The 18,510-nt window shown below is 41.2% G+C and overlaps 1 protein-coding gene across 4 annotated transcripts in view; it reads left to right on the forward strand.

Annotated features, from left to right (window-relative positions):
- Positions 1 to 18,510, forward strand: part of ephb2b (eph receptor B2b) — a 122,155-nt gene that overhangs the window by 80,258 nt on the left and 23,387 nt on the right. For all 4 annotated transcript variants that reach the window (XM_008320750.3, XM_008320751.3, XM_025059984.1 and 1 more), the window contains exon 5: positions 1,730 to 2,065. In XM_008320750.3, coding sequence (XP_008318972.1) covers positions 1,730 to 2,065 — 336 coding nt within the window. The remainder of the gene's footprint in view (positions 1 to 1,729; positions 2,066 to 18,510) is intronic.

Genomic DNA, 18,510 nt, shown 5'->3' on the forward strand with positions numbered 1-18,510 from the left:
ACACACTTTATGGTGAAACATGCGTTAGCAACTTTCACTGCAAACAACAGCATTAAGTAAAAATCCTCCTTCTACATACAGATGACAGGTCTCTGTACACACAGCTCCGTTTTCTGAATTTCTATGAACGCGCTACATGTCACAGCGTGCTCAGCCTACAGTCATGACCTAAAAAAATGATTAATGAACATAAAATAATGTTTTTCACATGTAGCACTTATCATCAAAATAAAATAAAAAAAGTATTTAATTGATTTCTGTAAGATTTGCAGTTTTGAGGAGCCAGCTTCGGGCCAGCATAGGTACTGCAGCCAGGTGTGATTCCTGAGTTTCTTTAAAAAAATGTTCGCTGTTACATAATACTGTTCTGTAGTCTATCAATCAATATTGATCTACATATATACTCATACTGCGTTACACATTTGTGTACTACAAGGAGTTACTACTTGTAGGTTAGATGACAAACGACAAGTGTGTTAACTTTCTTATAACACTAGACTTAAATATAATGTAATATAGAATTTTAGATTAGAATAGATGATTGGAAAACAGCTGATAAAATCACTGACATGGAAAATGAGCATTAACCAATCAGCTTTCAGAGAGAAACCTGGGTCTTCAGTAATGACTGCTCTCACCCAGATCACATGATTCAGAGCCATGTTTGCGCTGCTATATAAATATTTTAAAATTAGAAATAATGAGTTATTAACTTTATATATGTAATGATCAGCCTCTAACCAAAGAAACTGAGTTAATGGGAGAAAATTAGGCCGTGGAATGAAGGAAGGAGTGACCTTAATTATTCAGTTTTGCCACCAGGCCTGTTTTAATCAGGACAACATTTGGCTCCAAACTTAAGTACTATTTAATGTACCAAGTCTTACAACCCTAGCTATTTTTACTGGAACGAGTATAATTTGAGACCCAGAATTCTCACGTTGTTGCTACGAATTTCCCAAGTTAAAAAAAAACTTTGACCTTCCATTATGGTAATAAATAAAAGTGTCATTTTTTTTTGGTTTTCCACAGACTTAAATCTTATAACAAATGCTGTTTTAGACAAATAGTTCATCACTACTATCTCCAACTGCCAATATAGAAAATATTTACACAGGACTAATTGAAGGCAGTACTGGATAAAGTTTTACCTCTCGGCCATGACCTAACTAAAGTTGTGTGTGGTCGATCACGCCGCTGCTAATCTGCTGCCTATCACACCTGTGTTGTGCAAGAGAGGAGAATGTCAGCAGCGATACGCTGTTTGGCTGCTCTTTTTGACAAGAGTTTACCTTTGAAAATGTCACTGAACTCAACTAAATACCATAGCTGCAAAAAAGCTTCTGCATATTTAACAACACTAAACCAAAATGGCAGGAGTGCATCTGCTATAAAACAAGTTAAGAAGGTGTTCTGTTGGTGAGACGTGTGACCGGTATGGACAGAAATCTGCAGCTAAAGATCATTTTCGCCATCTGTCTGACAGATTGTTTGCTATAAAAATAGACTTTTCTACCCGCAAAAAAACGTGTAGGTCGCAGTTACCATCAGTTAGCATTTAGGCCTGATGGCAAGAAGGGTGTTTTTCTGATGCAAACAAGATGCACATCCAACAAACATTCTTTCTTTGTTCCAAAATCAAAAGTCACTGGAACATTCCAAAGGTTAGTGATCTCACTCATACCTAAGTCATTCGGTCATTTATTATTTTTTTTTTTTTTTCTTTCAGCTGTTCCCTCGGCTCCACAGAATGTCATCTCCAGTGTAAATGAAACCTCTGTGATGCTGGATTGGATGCCCCCTCGGGACTCAGGGGGCCGGGAGGATGTCGTTTTTAACATCATCTGCAAGAGCTGCGGTGGAGGACGGGGAGGCTGCACCCGCTGCGGGGACAATGTTCAGTTTTTGCCCCGTCAGCTGGGCCTGACAGAGCCCCGGGTCTATATCAGTGACCTGCTGGCCCACACGCAGTACACGTTCGAGGTGCAGGCTGTCAACGGGGTGTCAGATCAGAGCCCATACTCCCCTCAGTATTCTTCAGTCAACATTACCACTAACCAGGCCGGTAAGTGGCTCCATCTGTCTCTCTCTCACTCTCTCTCTCTCTCACTCTCTGGACACTACACACTCTAAACTACACACTCTACTTTACACTACACTTTCTACACAGCACTTTATTGCCCATGTGTTTTCTCTCCTCATCTCTCCTCTCCTTTCCTTTACTTTCCTGGCCGTTCCTGTCCTGTCATCTCCTCTCCTCCCCAGCCCCCCTCCCCTGCCACTCCTGTCCCACACAGTAATTCTCTGTTGCTCTCCTGCCTCCATATGAGGACATAATTCCCAGTTCACGGCCCTCCACTGAGTCAACTCCGTCCCTCTCCTGTATGGAGATGTATGCAGATGAAGGACTCTGAAATATGAAGGAGAGTGTCGCTGATGACGCGTCAGACAGAATGTGCTGCCCTGCCGGTCCTCACTCAGTGACCTCATCATGATGTTTTTCAGACTGTGGAGTTGAGAGCTGGCTTGCTGCTGTCTCCCCACTCCAGTTAATGTTCAGTGATTACTGCACTCATCCACCCACTTGGTTGTGGTGTAATATTAAAAAAACACACACAGCATGTGTGTGTGCGCAGGAAGAGTAATATTGCGTATTGTGAGACATAATGATGGTTTTTGGCTGGAAACACATGTAAATATATCTTTTCGTTTTCCCTCTGAAGTCACTGGAGCCCCTGCTTTCTTCACTACTTGATTGCAGTTGAGGTCGGTCTCATCTCTGATTATTTGACTGAGGCAGCAGCATTTATTTGTCTTTAACTGTCTTTGTGCATCACATCAGTGGATGTGCCAAGCTTCGCTCCCCCAGCACCGAAGAATTGGGGGGGGGGGCAGTGTTATCTGTGCTCGTTATAAACATGAAGCCAGTTCCTGTGAGGGGACTTTGATTGACATCATTTATTATCAACTCTCACATACACATGTGAAACACCTACACAGTCTAATACCACAGGGTAGAGGAATAACGCACACAATTAAACATGCTTCTGCTACAGTCTACAGTTGTGCGTAATAAATAATAAATGGTGTCCACTCATGCAGCGCTCCTCCAGTCCTGATGACCACTCAAAGGGCTTTACACCCCATCAGTAACACTCCATCTACTGGTAGTGCCAGAGCGCTAGCATGAGGACCTGGTGTATGGAATGCAAAAAAAGAGTCCTCCATTAAGTAATATTATTGTTAATATCATAAAGTCCTCCATAAAATTTTTAAACTTAGCAAACCTGAGCTTTGTGATCCTCTGTAGGTTTAGGCAAATATAGCGGCTCAGCCAAACTATGGTTCGCGTGAAACACATTTTTTGTATCTGTGTATTTATTAGATTACTAGTGACGATACATTTTCCAGCAGGAGCTGTATTAACTGCTAAGGTTAAGACCTTAACTTTAACATAGTTCTCTGTGAATTAAATTATAACACTCAAGGCATATAGGTGTCAGTACTAGTCTAGTACTATTACGTATGACTTTAATTTACACTAAAAACCAAAGACTAATGTGTTTTCTTCAAGAGCCACCTGTTGGTTTTAACAACCTCACATTTTGCATTGCATCAACCAGTCAGTCCCCTTAATTTCTGACATTTTATTAATAAATTATTTGTTTCGTTAATGGAGCTGAGGAGACCAGAGACACAGGGTGATTCTGACGGAGTCAGACCCTCCGGTATCTGCAGCAGCAGCAGCAGCAGTGTCACCTCAAAATGATGGTCTGGACAACAGAGCTGACTGCAGTGATGCTGCAGTGTTTGTTATATTAGTCTATGGAATGTGTCCACAGTGTGATAAATATTTTATTGGAGACCAACCCAAACAAACAGAGTGAAAATAGATTGGAACTGTCAAAATGTGGAGCTGAAAAGCAAATTATAAAGCTTGGCTATTGTTGTAAAAATTACAACCCACTTCTGCCTGCACTTTGTCAGAATTCGTTGTTCATTTCTTATATTTGACATCCAGGTAGAAAAGAAACAACCCACCCCCTGTTTTCAAATGTTGTTTGCTCACAATATATATATATATATAAGGGTTGAAAAAAGTGCTTGAATTGTTTGAGGTTGACCTGGAAAATATATGCAAATCTTGAAAATGGAGACGAATGCACTGCACTGCAGAGCACAATTCCATTCATCTCGCACCAAAATAAATAATTTTATCTTTTATAATTTTAGAAGCATTTACGAAGCAGTTGTTTCGCAAAATCAGGGCAACCATAAGAGTAGGGCCGCCATAGCTTTGGATTTCTTTTCTCCGATGGGCTACTGACGTGAAGGTCAGAACAGATTTAAATATAAAGTCATGAGCCGGGTGGATGCTTTGAAAAGGAAATGTCTCCTCTTCAGTTGACCTCGTGTTACAAACGGTTCACAAAAATCTGTTTGTCTTTAAGTCATAAAACAGGAGGCTTCAATGCTGAAGCTCTAAATCTCTGCTTTATTCAAACGCTGACCCCTTTTTATTGTCTGTTTTGATTTGAGTCGCGGTGTGGTGGGTTAATGAGGGCCTACGAGTGCAGTTAAGCGTTGTAATGAGGCCCCTGCCCCACTATTTCTCACTGGGCCACAATGAGTCCACCTCACCAGCCCCTGGCTCCTCTGCTTCCCCTACCGTGGGGTCTGGCGGAAACAGAGGGAATCTGCGTCCTCTCCACTGAAGAGCCTGTCACTTTGGATTAGACGGAGAGAGTTCCTGTCAGATGGAGCTGTGAAAAGAACACAACTCTGTGTTTGCCTCACTCCACCCCTCCCCACCCCCCCATCCCATCACCCTGGAAAACCAGGCATGCTCCTGGGACACGGAATAGCAGTTTTGTGGTGCCATTCTGCAGGGTCAGGGTCACGGGGACCAGGAGCCCATAATTGCATCTGGTTTGCGAGGCTTGGAGGTTACATAAACATCATGTCAGCCCTAATTACCTCAGGCAGCTCCGAACCTCCCCGTTACGCTGAGAATGAGAGCAGGAGATAGAGGAAAACAAAAACTTATGTAGGAACTCCTTTCGACAGATGTGTCTTAATTAGACCTCTAGTGAGCACTCTCTGGCTCAGGAGCTTTCTGTTACAGCAACGAATACATCATTTGAAAGTGAGTGCCATGGAAATGTTTCATTTCTGGTGCAGATTGCTCGTATCCTCAGCCATGATTTGTCACTCTCCATATGGAAGCGAGTAGCTGGTACACTCTGTCCCCCTTCTCCACCCACCCTGTAGGTGGTTGGCGACAGTTCCTCTGTGATAAAGGCGTGATTGCCCTGAAAAGTGCAGTGCTTGATTACACACTGTAATCCCACAAAAAAGGAGATGGCGTGCTGAATGGTATTTAAGCTCATTTTATAAGCAAATGACTAATTCCTGTACTCGTAGAATTGTGTAGAAAACTCAAAAAGCTGGAAAGACGCCCACAGGCTCCACCGTAAAAACACAGGCAGGCTCTCGTCTTCGTGCCCTTCGGTTTGCCTATAAAAGTTCCCCTTTGTGTGGCATAAATGGGCAAAAGATGGAGTGATGTTGTCTGTCAGACACCAATGAAGGAAACCTCTGGGTGTGTGTGACTGTTTTCCAGTGATTAAACTGGGTCTGAGGGTGAGAATGTGGTTACAGAGAGAAACCAGTCACGCTCACTGGTGTACCACCAGAGGAAGAGGCTGAATGTAATGTAATAAAAGCACCGTATTTGTTGTTGATGTAGTCTGGTTTATTTTCAGTTGCTATCATCATTCAGCTGCTGTAACAACACACAAAAAAGCACAAAATCTGTTGTTGTTATTGCGTTAATTTGTGAAGATTGATCAGATTAGAATTTGAATGCATTTTAACTCATGGGAAAAATTCAATGATTCCACCCTATTCTCTTAATGTTGCTCTTTTACACAGTTCATACCCGAAGTTTTGTTTCACTGAAGCACCTCGAGCTTAAAAGACCTTAGCTAAGGCTCAGCAGAGGTTTGACCTTCTGACCGACATGATTGTCAAGTGGATTGTCAAGGACCGTAGACTGATTAAGACAGTTGAAAACAATGGCTTCATTGAACTTTTCAAAGTTGCAACTTCCCACACATCACCGCCAAGATGAAATTTGCAGTCATAGTTTAGCAAATAGCTAGCAGAGCTAACTTTCAGTTTATCAGATTAAAGGGTTTGGTCTTTAGCTTTCTCTTATCATCTACAAAACAAAATACCCTTCTTTCAGAGAACTAGTGATTGTGTTAAAAGGGAAATGTATGTTAATGAGAAATAAATGGACGTGTGGCAAAGTGCCATCAGAAGAAGAAAGAAAGTTGGAACGGGTTCAAAGACAAACTGACCATAAACAGGACGGCATTAGTCTAGATTAATAACAAAAGTGTGGAAAACGTACCAACCGTCTCCTTTAAGGTCAGGATTATTTGCACACAAAAGACCTCTTTAACAAGAGGGAGGAAGGAGGAGGAGGAGGAGGAAGAGGAGATAAGATAGGAGTCTAAGCCCCTCTGCAATTTGCAGCCCGTTCCTTTCAAGGTGAAGTATGTGAGTGCTTGACTTCTAGTGTCGAGGTCCTTCCGAGTTCTTTTCTCCAGTTGCACATGAACGGGGAACAATGATTTAAACATGTGTTTTACTTCTGCTTGTGCAGTCCAAATGAAAACACTTGGATCGAGTCCCAACTTTGACTGCAGGCCAAAACATGCGAACTGCCAATGGGCTTTTATATTTCTATCAAATATAGGAAATGAATAATAGAGAGATATAACATCATTAGGAAAAAAGGGAGGCCGCACCGAGTGCATGGACTGTGAGAGGTTAACTGGCCATCAAGAACACTGGGGCAAATCCCAGTAGACTGCAGCATCTGTGGGCCAACAGACAGAAACGCTGGCTGACTCTTAAATAATTCTGTTCTGTGTGCGGCGTGGGTGTGTGTGTGGTGTAGCTATCATTTTTTTTGAAAGTACTAGTGTTGTGGGGACACTTTGTCTTTGTGGAGACATTTGCAGTTTTCACAGTGAGTGAGAGTTCAGATTTAGTTTTTGTTTCACCTGTATTTGGTTCAATCAAGGTCATTGTAAGGGGCTAGGGCAAGGGTCTGCAACCTGTGGCAGTTCTTCTGCAATGGCTCCCTGAAAGTGACCACGTTTAGCCTGACTGTGCTTCAGACCAGTATTTTATATAGAGAGACTATGTCTATACTGTATTATATCTGTACTATATATACACACATTGTTATTAGCGCTAAGTGCGCTAAAGTGCCAGTTGTCCCCTCCCCGTCCCCCGTTGGCCAGCACTCACATTAAACCAAAGTCAAGCCAGCTAAAGACCAGTTGCCTCAAACACATAAGTCAGTGTTTATATGTGGTTAAAGCAGGGAGATTGATAGCGAAATCTGACAACAACAGCTTTGTGAGTGATCTTCAAAATAGTCAACCCTCTGATCAACATGATGTAGTCATTACTGTGAGCTGCTGTCGCTTTCCGACTGTGAGCGTGAAGAGTGTGTTTTGACTGGAGTGCACACAGCTGCAATCACTGCTTTGTGAACTATGACCCCTTGTCAATATCTTGATTTATTGACTGCATGAGGTGGCGATTTGCAGATTTTTGTGTAGGCAGCAGGAGATGTACTGTCAGGTTCAGCCCCGTGTTCTGTGCTTTGGTTCAACCCTTCCAATTGAGCAGTAGAAAACAGCTCGTGCTGCACCTTGTCCTTATATTCATAGACAAGATGGAAACCTGTGGGTGTGCACAAAATACTTCACTACTGCCATCATGTAAATGGTCAAAATTTTTGCAGCTTTTGTTAATTTTTTTTGGTTGCAGCAATTTGAAAAAAAGCCAACAATTCTTTTGGTGTTAAAGGTTACAGACCTCCAAGCTCGGAATGAATATTGTCAAACAGTGGTCTACACAAAACTGATTTAGGTTGCCGTTTAAAGTGGGCCATGTTATTCTCTGAACCTGGCTCGCTGAGTAAATGTGTAACTCCGCCGCCTCATGATGTATAATCAAATGTTTCCGAAAGCTGAGCAGGAAGATGTGATTTATTTTATTATACACACTCCATCGACTCCACACAGTGTGTTAACCCACTACAGTCAGTGAATATGCTGCCGCTTATGGCTAAATATCATGGTTTAAATAAAGTGAATCGCAGATGAAAAATTACAGTCATGGCCATATGTCATTTACGTCCATATGAAGCTGGCAAAGCCTTTCATAATAAAATGAATGTGCACTCATTGTTCACAGATGGAGCTTAGCTTTAGATTATGATAATTGAGTAAGAAATAGCTTTACAATAACAACACGGCTGCCAGTTATTTACTAGCTTTCTAAGGAGCGGCTGTGTCATCAACTTTAGTGCCGTGAAGAGAGATTATCATCCGCCCTCTGAATGTAAGCTATCAGCATTCTGAGAAAGAATTCAGCATTGCACTGCAAGTATTATTGATACCCATACATCCAGATTTGTATGCTGTATTGCATTTTATAGTGGCTGAGTATATTGGATGTAAGAGGACGTATTTGTTTAGGCATTTCATTACCTCAAGGTGAGCTGTGGCTCCTGCTGCTAATGCCATACAATTGGTTTCTTATCACAGGGAAACTGGCTGACTGCAGGAACGGAGCTCTCGACTCATAGAGTTGGGAGCTGTGATCGGCCGCAGCTCTTTTATGCAGTCAAGGGAAGATTTATGACTTAATTATTGTCCAAATTGCGCAGGTCTTCTGTTACCAGGCTACCAGGCAGTTTGCAGCTCCACTGGGCCGCAGTGTGAAAAGCACTGGTGCACAGCCAGGTGGGACTGCCAGAATGTGTCAACACGCCAGTCAGGCGGACATGATCGCTGCAGTGTTGACTTTTGGATGCAAGCTGAAGAAGAGTGAGCCAGTAGTTGACTGATCATGGCTTATCTGTGCTTCAGGTTCCTAATATTAAGACCACCAGGGGGCATTTGACATGCAGAGGGTGAGGGTGAACTCCCGTTATTTGACACTGTGACGTGTCCTTATGAACTGTTTTTATGTGCTGTCAAAATCAACACACCATCCCCTATAGGATGGTACTCCCAAGTGTGGGACAGAAAGAATGCCCCCTCCCCCCATCCCCCATCCTCCATTTATTGTCTGTTTTCTGTTGTGATTGTTACTCAGTTTGTAAGAGAAAAGCATAAAAATCAGTGCAGCAAAGTAGATAAGCTCACTGTTGAAACATGTCAACGTAAAACAACATCTGGATATCTGAATATCAGTAACACGATATAATATATTATCTGTATGAAGATGACACGACGAAAGGTCATCTGGTCATGGGTTATCTTTCAGTGGTAACTGTCGGCGTTGGCAAATGTTTTTTTTGCTGCATGGAAACAAGCTCCTTCAGACCGTGACATAAAGAAGGTAAAAGACAAATTAGTACAAAAATTTGTCTCATGGTGAGAGTGAGGCACTTTCAGGACAACCAAGGAGCTGGGAATTTACTGTTTACATATCCTCCTCAGCCAGATGGGATTCAAACCTGCGATCCTTCGATTACAAGTCCAATCCTCCTGCTGCTATGTGCAGGGTTCCTCAAAGGTTTGCTACAGGAGAGTATCCATCTTTATACATCTATAGAGACATATATAAAGACAGATACAGACATTTATATGTATGTCTTTTTATATTTTTCTTTATTTGGAAAAAAACCCAACACCTGCCTCCTGTGCTTCTGTTTTTCTGACATCATTTTCTCCAGTGAGCAGCAGCGATTCTTTGTCCCAACGCCTCAAGTCTGACTTCAAAACTCTCTCTCTCTCTCTCACCCTCCTCCCTCCCTCCTCGTCTCCGCCAAACGCCAAAATTACACAGACACAAGTTATTATTAGCTCCATCCAGACAGTCATCGTGTCTGTAAATAAAGCAGCATCTTGTCTGAACTCTTGTTTGATGTGTTCCCATCGGACATGCAGCAGATATAAAAAAAAGCGCATCTTCCTCCTCTGTCTTTGGCAGAGAAAACAGAGAGAGAGAGTGCTTATTTTATCTTCTCCAGTACTTTTTAACTCTTCTACTCCTGACCTCACCTCTGTTGAACTGTTTGCTAAAACCTTGTTAGCACTCGAGGCCATGCACAGGTCATCAGTGAGAGACAGGAGACATTCACCTGGTCCTTCATGTGGTGCAGATCGGACGTTAAAAAAAAAATTACATACATACATATATTTAAATAATATAGATAATATAGAGTCCAAGTCATCATCTCCACTTTCTAATTCTAAATGCTCAGATTTAGAACATTAATTATTACTGCCACACAGTAATTAATAGTACAGGATCACTGTGCTTACCACATTATGGTGAAAATGCTCTCTGTAAATAAACAGAAGTATTGTTATGACTGTTTGATCACAGTTATATTCTGCCAGGCAAGGTCGTCATTGTAAATGTTGATTGCTTCTCCACTGATTTAACAGGTTTAATAAAAGTAATCAATCTATAAGTTCTTGTTTTTCTTAAATTTGAAAATCACAAAAAACAAACCAAAAAAAAAAAAGGTTTAACAGGAGAATACTGCAGACATCCTGTGATGTATGCAAAAGTGGTTAAAAATAAAATAAAAAAGCTAAATAATTTTACCACTGAAGAAAAAAAAATTGCTGTTATTTTGAATGGCTAAGCTTCATTTATCAGCTGACCGGGTCTCTACAGAGATGTTGGCTGAGAGACAGAGAGACTAATTGATGTAGAGTCAGACAGGGAGCAGCAGTATGCATGACGTGCAGGGGTGACAGTGACAGAAGGTGCTAGAAAGGCCACATATGGTGGTTGCCAGTGTAGGTCAGCGGAGCAGACAGACAGCAGCCCTCAGTGCTCTTAGAGCTCAGCAGCTGACAGAGGCCATGAGACGGAGGCCGGTCGACCTTACAGTCATGACGCCGTTGATGCTGAACAGCCTGCATGTCAAGGCAGGAGTTTAGACGGAGTCCGCCGTAAACTTGTTGAGAAAATGGAACAGACGGTGAAGCTGATCAGATGGATTTAAACAACCTGATCAGGCAGCATGGATTTTATAACCACTCCCCTGAGGAGAATGAGGATTATGGTTGGTCATAATTAGTTAAGCTGTGGGAACTCACTATATTTCCTTTCTTCACTGTGAGATTTGCAGTTTGAACTTCATGCTGAAAAAAAGGGTTCTGCAAAGGAGAAGACAAATAAGAAAAAAAATTATATATTTACATACTGTATATATATATATATATATATATTCATAGATGTATATAATTACAGTATAAATATGCTGTATATAAAATACATGTATATATCAAAATGCAATCAAATTGTGAGATTGCAGTAACATTATTTTAAAAAGTAATAATCGTATTATGTATATTCTTAGCTTATGCATGTTAAAGCTTCAACTTGTTCCAATTTTTAAAAAAGAAGCAGAAGAATAAGCAACTGAATTTGTATTATACATAAACACACACACAAAAAAGAAAAGCAAAAATTAGTGAAATGTATTGCCTTAGTCAAAAACTTTTTGTTTTTCACAAAAACTGGAGGAACAACCAACGAGGGCAAGAGCCAATCAGAGCTTTGTTTGTTTACTGCAAGGTGGGACATGCTGTAGATCTAATCAGAACAGATTTTCCTCTTAGAATGCTAAAACAGAACCAACAGTCCTCTCCAACAAAAACCCCATTTTTAGCTGCTTGGCCATTGGCTGCTGAATGAAGTTATTTATTAACTCTAGTTTTAAAAAAAACATCAATATGACTATAAAATAATTTTAAAAAGTTCAATTAATTAATTTGATTACCAAAACCATGAAGCCAGTATTAATGATTAATTCATATTTGAACATCACTGATTAAGAAAAATGATGTGTGATGGTCATATACAGTATATAAACGCAGGTCGCTGCACTCTCCCCTGTCTCTCAGAGCCTCTCGGTCTGTTCTTTACTCTTCCTTTGCCAAACATGCAACAGTCTGCTGCACATTTAAATTCCTGTGGTAACTTTTAGATTTATTATCCCCTTTAATGCTGCTGAAAAACAAAGTTGTCATTGTCTGAGCCGCTGTCTTGCCACTGTCTGGAGTGGCTGCTTCAGACAAAACATGACGCTTTCGCTGCAGCTCCTGCTCACATGTCACTGGATACTTGTTCTACATCAGTCACTTACATGCGTGTACATATATCACTCCCACCATGTGATCTACATCCATCACCAGCCTCTCTGAGCTTTATGCGTAAATTGGGGTCAGGAACTTTATAAGCGCAGATGATCTGTTGTAATCCTCCCTTTTGTATGTCATGTGCTGCAGCATCCTCATAGTTAGATGAGCATGATTTCAGTGTTAAGCCCAGAAACCATCGCAGTGGTTTTAAATGGACTGGAGAGGATTTACGTCTTGCTCTTACCGCACACTATATGTTGTTTGCCCTTGTAGTCTCTTGGTTTTTGTGTAAATTCCAATTACTATGAAAAAGATGTTTCTTTTCAAACAATGGTACCACGGTGGTGGAGGTCACAGATAGCAGTCTGCTGTATTTTTTTATTCTCTCTGTATAATTTTGTGGCCTGCAGCGTTTGGCTCATTGGTATTGATCAACAGAACACAGCCTCGTTCTGCTCCTGTCAGCATCCCAGTGTTTTTGCACTAGCAGTGAACCCTTGCTTTACGTTTTATTAACTCAATAAAACGTAACCAAATCAGTGTAAAAAACAGAAAAAGGGCCGTCTTCCACCACCGGCCCTCCAACAGTCTAGGATACTGACATGCATTCTGCGGTTTGTGGAGCGTTTTCCCTCCTGATGCCTGTTTGGAAATTGTCTAAATGCAGTTTGTTCATTGAATAGAGTCCAGTTTCCCTCTGAGCTGTGTGAGTCTCAAATCTGGTTCCGTGTCCCTGTGGCCTCGCCTCACACTGCTGCGCTGTTCATTTCAAATCAAACTGTGGATCTTTCTGGGACTTTTTGAAATCGAACACTTATTGCGTTTTTGGCGAAAGTCTTTATTCTTTGACATGAAATGTCAGAATAGTGCTGTTTGAGTCTCTTACAGGGAAAGGAATTTGATCTAGAAATAATAAACAAAGAGTGACACGTTCAAAAATCAACTTGTATCTAAACTGATGAAGGTATCATTTAGTTTTACTCCTGCATAATTTAGATGCTTCAGTGGAGTGCTCTCAAACTCCACACAATATGAATATTATTGACATTATTACTATAGTAGCTGGCCACAGGTGGGGTCTTTGTGGGCCTTAAGTGGCCTCCGGGCCGGGGGTTTACCATCCCTGCTTTAGCCTGTCCTACCAAATACTTTTTTTTCTAACAGTTTTCTTTTAGCAGTAACATTCATATAGTTACAGCTAAAGAAATTCAAAATGACTAACTGAGAATGTGTTTAAAGCTTTGCTGTTTTATTTTCTCTTTCTTCTTCTTGTCTTTCAATGTTTTCTTCTACTTCACTCTGTCCTTCATTTTCTTGTTCTAGTTTCTCTTCAACTTTTTCAATTTCTTCTTCCTTCACTTTCCTTCTTTTTTCTTTTTCTTCTTCCCCATTCTTCTTTATGTTCCTTCTGCTTTTGTTTGTCCTTTCCTCCACTTTTGTCCCATCTTCTCATTCACCACTTTTCTCTTCAATTCCTTTTGTCCACCCTCCTCTTATAAATTGCCCTCTTCCTCCTCCTCTTCTACCCCCAATTCTTTTTCTCATCATCTTCCTCATATCCTTCCCCTCCATTCAGAGGTTTCCACAGCTGATCCTCTTCCTCCCTCCTACTTTATCCTCTTCTTATCTGATGTTACACCTACCCCTTTCTTGCCCTCTCACACTTAATCCATGAATCTTCTGTGAGGTCCTTGTCTTTTTTTCTGCCTGGCACTCCATCTCCACCATCCTGTTGTACACTTTACAACCAGCCTCTTTAAAGGCCCTCGCTGCCACTGATTGTTTATCAGTTAAATGATAGTAGTTGTACCATCATCGTCCCTCATTTTGTCTGCAGCGCGGCACACATCTACACACATCTGCGTGGCTGGTACGTGCCAGACTGGCTTAGCTTTAAATCTGACAACACTTCATCTGCCTTAAGTACTAATTTTAGAATTAGCCTCCGGTGTATAATGAGTGTATGTTGGTACCCAACCTCTTCCAGTTCAGTAGATTTGAAGCTTGATGAACTGAATTCTCACTCCTCAGGCTTAACTACATTGAAAAAGTCCTAAAGATGTCGAATCCACAGTGTTCTGCAGCTGGGGGAACAGGGCGGACCGCCAGTTTGCTGAACATACGTGCAAATATGGGGCCTCTTCTTTTAAGAGGGCTTCATGCGCTGCTCATAAATGGGCGCCACTCTGAGAGTGGAGCGGCGGCAGCCTGTTTGGGAAGCTGCCTGGTGGAGAGCCAGCTGTTTTGGGTCTTTCGAGAGTGACTGCACCGTGGGGAAAGTGATTTTTACAACAAAAGGAAAAGGGTTTTACAAGCCTTGACCTGTTCTTGCTACCTCCTCCATATTCAAATCAAAGCATTCTCACTGCAGCAGAACCTCTAACAGAATCAGAGCCACATGGTTGCAGTTAAATAGTGATGGTAGAAAGATACATTTCAGATGCATTATTTATGAAATAGCAAATGCCAAGATTTTTGCATCTTTTTAGGCTGTTTCCTAAGTCTGCTGCAAAACCAAACCAAAAAGAACCAACTCAAACAGATAACGAAAAATAATAAAAATTCATCGTGCGAACGCTGCAAGTATTCCACCCAGCCTTAGTACTTCTCCAAACATGGTTTGATGTTCGCTCCACTCCGCTCCTGTACAATGAACATATTTGGCACATTGGGGCTCATAAAACTCAAGGTCGGCAAGCATTACGATTCAAGAATTGTAAGCAATGAAATGGTGCAAATGTGCAGAAAAGCCCAAGAGCATACTATAATAAGGCAACATATACATAAAATGATTATACAAATTAAGGCCTCACTTCCGTGCCTAAGTGAAAGCCTCATTAAATCAGCTGAACGTCACTGTAAACTCCATCTTCAGTTGATTAGTGAGGTCAGAAGGCATTCAAACACAGCGGCAGGACATTTTCACAGACTCTAAGTCAAACAGACACTTTCTATTTCTTGTTATTGGGACGAGGCCTGGGCTTCTTACTGGAATACGATCCAAAGCACTGTTTTTCACATTAGATCCCAAGGCCGAGGGATGGGGAGGGATCCAAGGCCTAATTTTATGACAATAGCTGAATAGTCCTATCCTCCATGTGAGATGATATTACCTTGAAAGTCCGACTGGACCGCTCCCAAGGGTCCGTAATATTCGCTGTTTAATTTGATTTCCTCTCTGATTGTCCGTGAGTGAATCGCCGACCTGGATATGTTTGAAACCAAAACATTCAAAATCAATCTGTCCAGAATTCAAGCAGCGCAGAAAGTAAACTCCAACATATTGAATTGCCTCAGGGATGTTTACAGCGTGGCTTTATGTATTCTCTGTATTAATGCATTTCAGGCTATTGGTGTGGACGTGAAATATGTTTACAGTCAAATCTGCTGTCATTATCATCTTTTCACTAACACTATTGGCCAATGCTGCCAACAACTTTTCCCTCCTTTTCTGATGCTGGTTGAAGCAATTGATTAATTTACAAACATCTATGAGAGCAGGCTGTTGATGTGATAAAATAGGATTTGCATAAGAATTTACTTTTGGACTCTTGAGACTGAGGGATCTGTGTCACAGACCACACACAGTGTTGTTATTAACAGGTCATATTTGGTCTGCGTGTTGCGTGAAACCGAGGCATCTCGTTCTCTAAGAGTATCAGGGAATTTATGTGACATTTAGGAATGGAATTTCTTTTTTTTCCAGGCCTGGGTTTAACCATAATTAAGCAAGTATAAGAGTAGAGTCGAGTATATAAGTAAAATATTATCTGGTTCACAGTACAACGTTCTTTTATGTTGTTAATTTTTTTTTCAGGTTGAGTAGCTAAAGATTTTTAAATCACATCCAACTGTTTGTCACACCAGGTACAATTTAGGATTGGCGACCAGGTGGAATAGGACCTGGAACCTTCTGAATGGCAGTCTAGAATCCTCCGTCTCTGTACATGTTACACGTTGGACCTTCAACACTGGTTGTTGTGGGCACGAAAATCATTAAATAATTTAAAAAAAAAATTATCTGGTATTCTATAATCAATATGGAGGCGTTTACATCAACATCAAATAGAATTGTGAGATTCTTAACAAAACTCAGCCCTAATGAAAAATACATTGGAACTGTATCAACATCTCTGTGTTTAAATGTTTAACTCAAGTGGTGAAACGCAGGTTAAAATTATAGAAACTTTTTAGCACGGAACAATTTACACTTTTTTTGTCATTGCTGAAAAAGACATCATTTACCTGACAATGACAATCAGTCTGTGGCAGCTCATGATGAGCGCAAACCCCATCTGTTTTTGACTGACAGCTGCTTTTGACAACACTTTATCTGCTTCGGTCACATTCTACATACTTCCTCCGTCTGCTCCCTGACTGCTCCGTGGTGAATTCAAAACCCATATTGTAGTGCTTTTAGAGACGCATTCATCAGGACCATTTATCTTTCCAATTCAGCCCCTCTCATTTAATTAGCCAAACGTATAATCCTTGTCATTGTTATTAGAACTGCTTCATTAGTTTTGAGAACAAGAGAACGGTGCATTTGTTAAGGGAAATCTATAGGGTGAGTAAAGCTCGGCCACTTTGAATAAATCGATCTGACCTGACATTCTTTAGCTAGAGAATGTTACTAACTGGGAAACCTGATATCATCTTTGTGTTTTCAGTTTCTTATTGTCCGAAATTATGGTTGCATTCTGCACCATTTAGGAAAACATTACCGTGACAACACAGAAAATTGCTGGAAACAACCAAAAACACGTGTTTACAGGCATTACACAGCAAATGATGTTGAAACAATGAAAAACTAGCCTTTAAATTACAGATAAATTAAGGGCCGAAGAAAAAAGAACACTGCTTAGTACACCTTCTGGTTTGGACTACAATGATGACTTCTGGTGCGGCTACATGAGTTAGATGTAGAAAAATGGTTTTCATGTGTGGTTCGTTGCTGCAGGCCGTCCGCCTCTGAAACATTGGCTCGGTCCACTGACGCATACCACAGTCAATTGGTGGAACGTCAGTGTAGCTCGGAAATGCGTGGACTGGATTGACTTTAAACATGCAGCACGGCTCAAATGTTGTTTTTCTTACTGGCCAAACGTTTCAACACTTCGACTGGGTCTTTACCTATCACTTCATGTTATGTCTTCTTTAAATGCAATTATGGTTTTGTCTTTTGTAACACCATCTGCCATCTGGAAGTTGTCCTTTAACAGTAAAAACAGACCCTGTCCTTCTCCAACACTGTTTTTTCTTCTTCCTTTTTTTTTTTGGCATGTGTCCATCCTCTGTACATGAAGACATGAGCTGCCTTTGTTTCTTTGGCTCGGTGTCGGGTTACCAGGGATGGCTGTAGTGTGTGTTTAATGGAAATGCTATGCAGGAGAAAAAACATGTGGCAGTTCTTAGATATATGCACATCCGTAAGGGGATACTCGTGAGCTCCCCTCACACTGACTGTTTGCCTTATTAAGGCTGTCGTCCTGTGACTGCAAACAAACTGTTGAGTGCAGTGAGATGAAGAAGACCCTTCAGAGTACTGTCCTGGACAGTTACTGTATACATTATTGTACTTTAGGCTCCAGGAAGAGGACTGTGCATGTCACAGGTCTCCACGGTGTAAATGCTCTACTGAGATGAAATACAAAGCGTCTGTAATTTTATCTCCTGGCAGCAGCGGCACATGAGGACGTTCTCAGACCTTTGACCATCACAGTTTACAGGAGACACTATAATTTATTGCCTCGGATAGAAGCTTTTGTTTGGTTCAGAGGCCACGTTAGGCTGAGCTGATTAGTTGATGACAATAAATGGGGTTACTGAGCCGACTTTTTGTCATTGACTCAAAGTCGAAGTGGTCTTGTACTTTCTTCCTGTTCTTCCTCGGGATCCTGAGACGCTTCTTCCAAGGTTTTTTTTTTTTTTAAACAGCGTTGGCATGTCTTTCCAGATTTAAGTAAAGTTTGGACAAATAAAAAAGACGAGATAGTGGATGAGTTAAGTTCCTTACCTTACGAGGTGTTAGCATTTGAGCTTTAATGACCTCAGTCATAAGATTGATGAAGTAAGCGTGGCCCAGTGTGTTGAGAACCCAGAGGATGTTTATTATGTAGGGTACCGTAACAGTGGTGGGTAGACTGTTATTGTGAGTGTGGCCCAATTCTAAAACAGTGGCAGTAATAATTAAAACATACCTTAACTCTGTGTGTCTGGGGCTACCTCTGGTTTGTTTTTAAAGACTGCAGGTGTAGGAGATGTAAAACCAAAACACTCAGAGCCAGTAAATCTGAGGTCGTAGATATGC

The sequence above is a fragment of the Cynoglossus semilaevis genome, chromosome 11 (assembly GCF_000523025.1).
Source record: "Cynoglossus semilaevis isolate Cse_v1.0 chromosome 11, Cse_v1.0, whole genome shotgun sequence".
Taxonomy (NCBI): Eukaryota; Metazoa; Chordata; class Actinopteri; order Pleuronectiformes; family Cynoglossidae; genus Cynoglossus; species Cynoglossus semilaevis.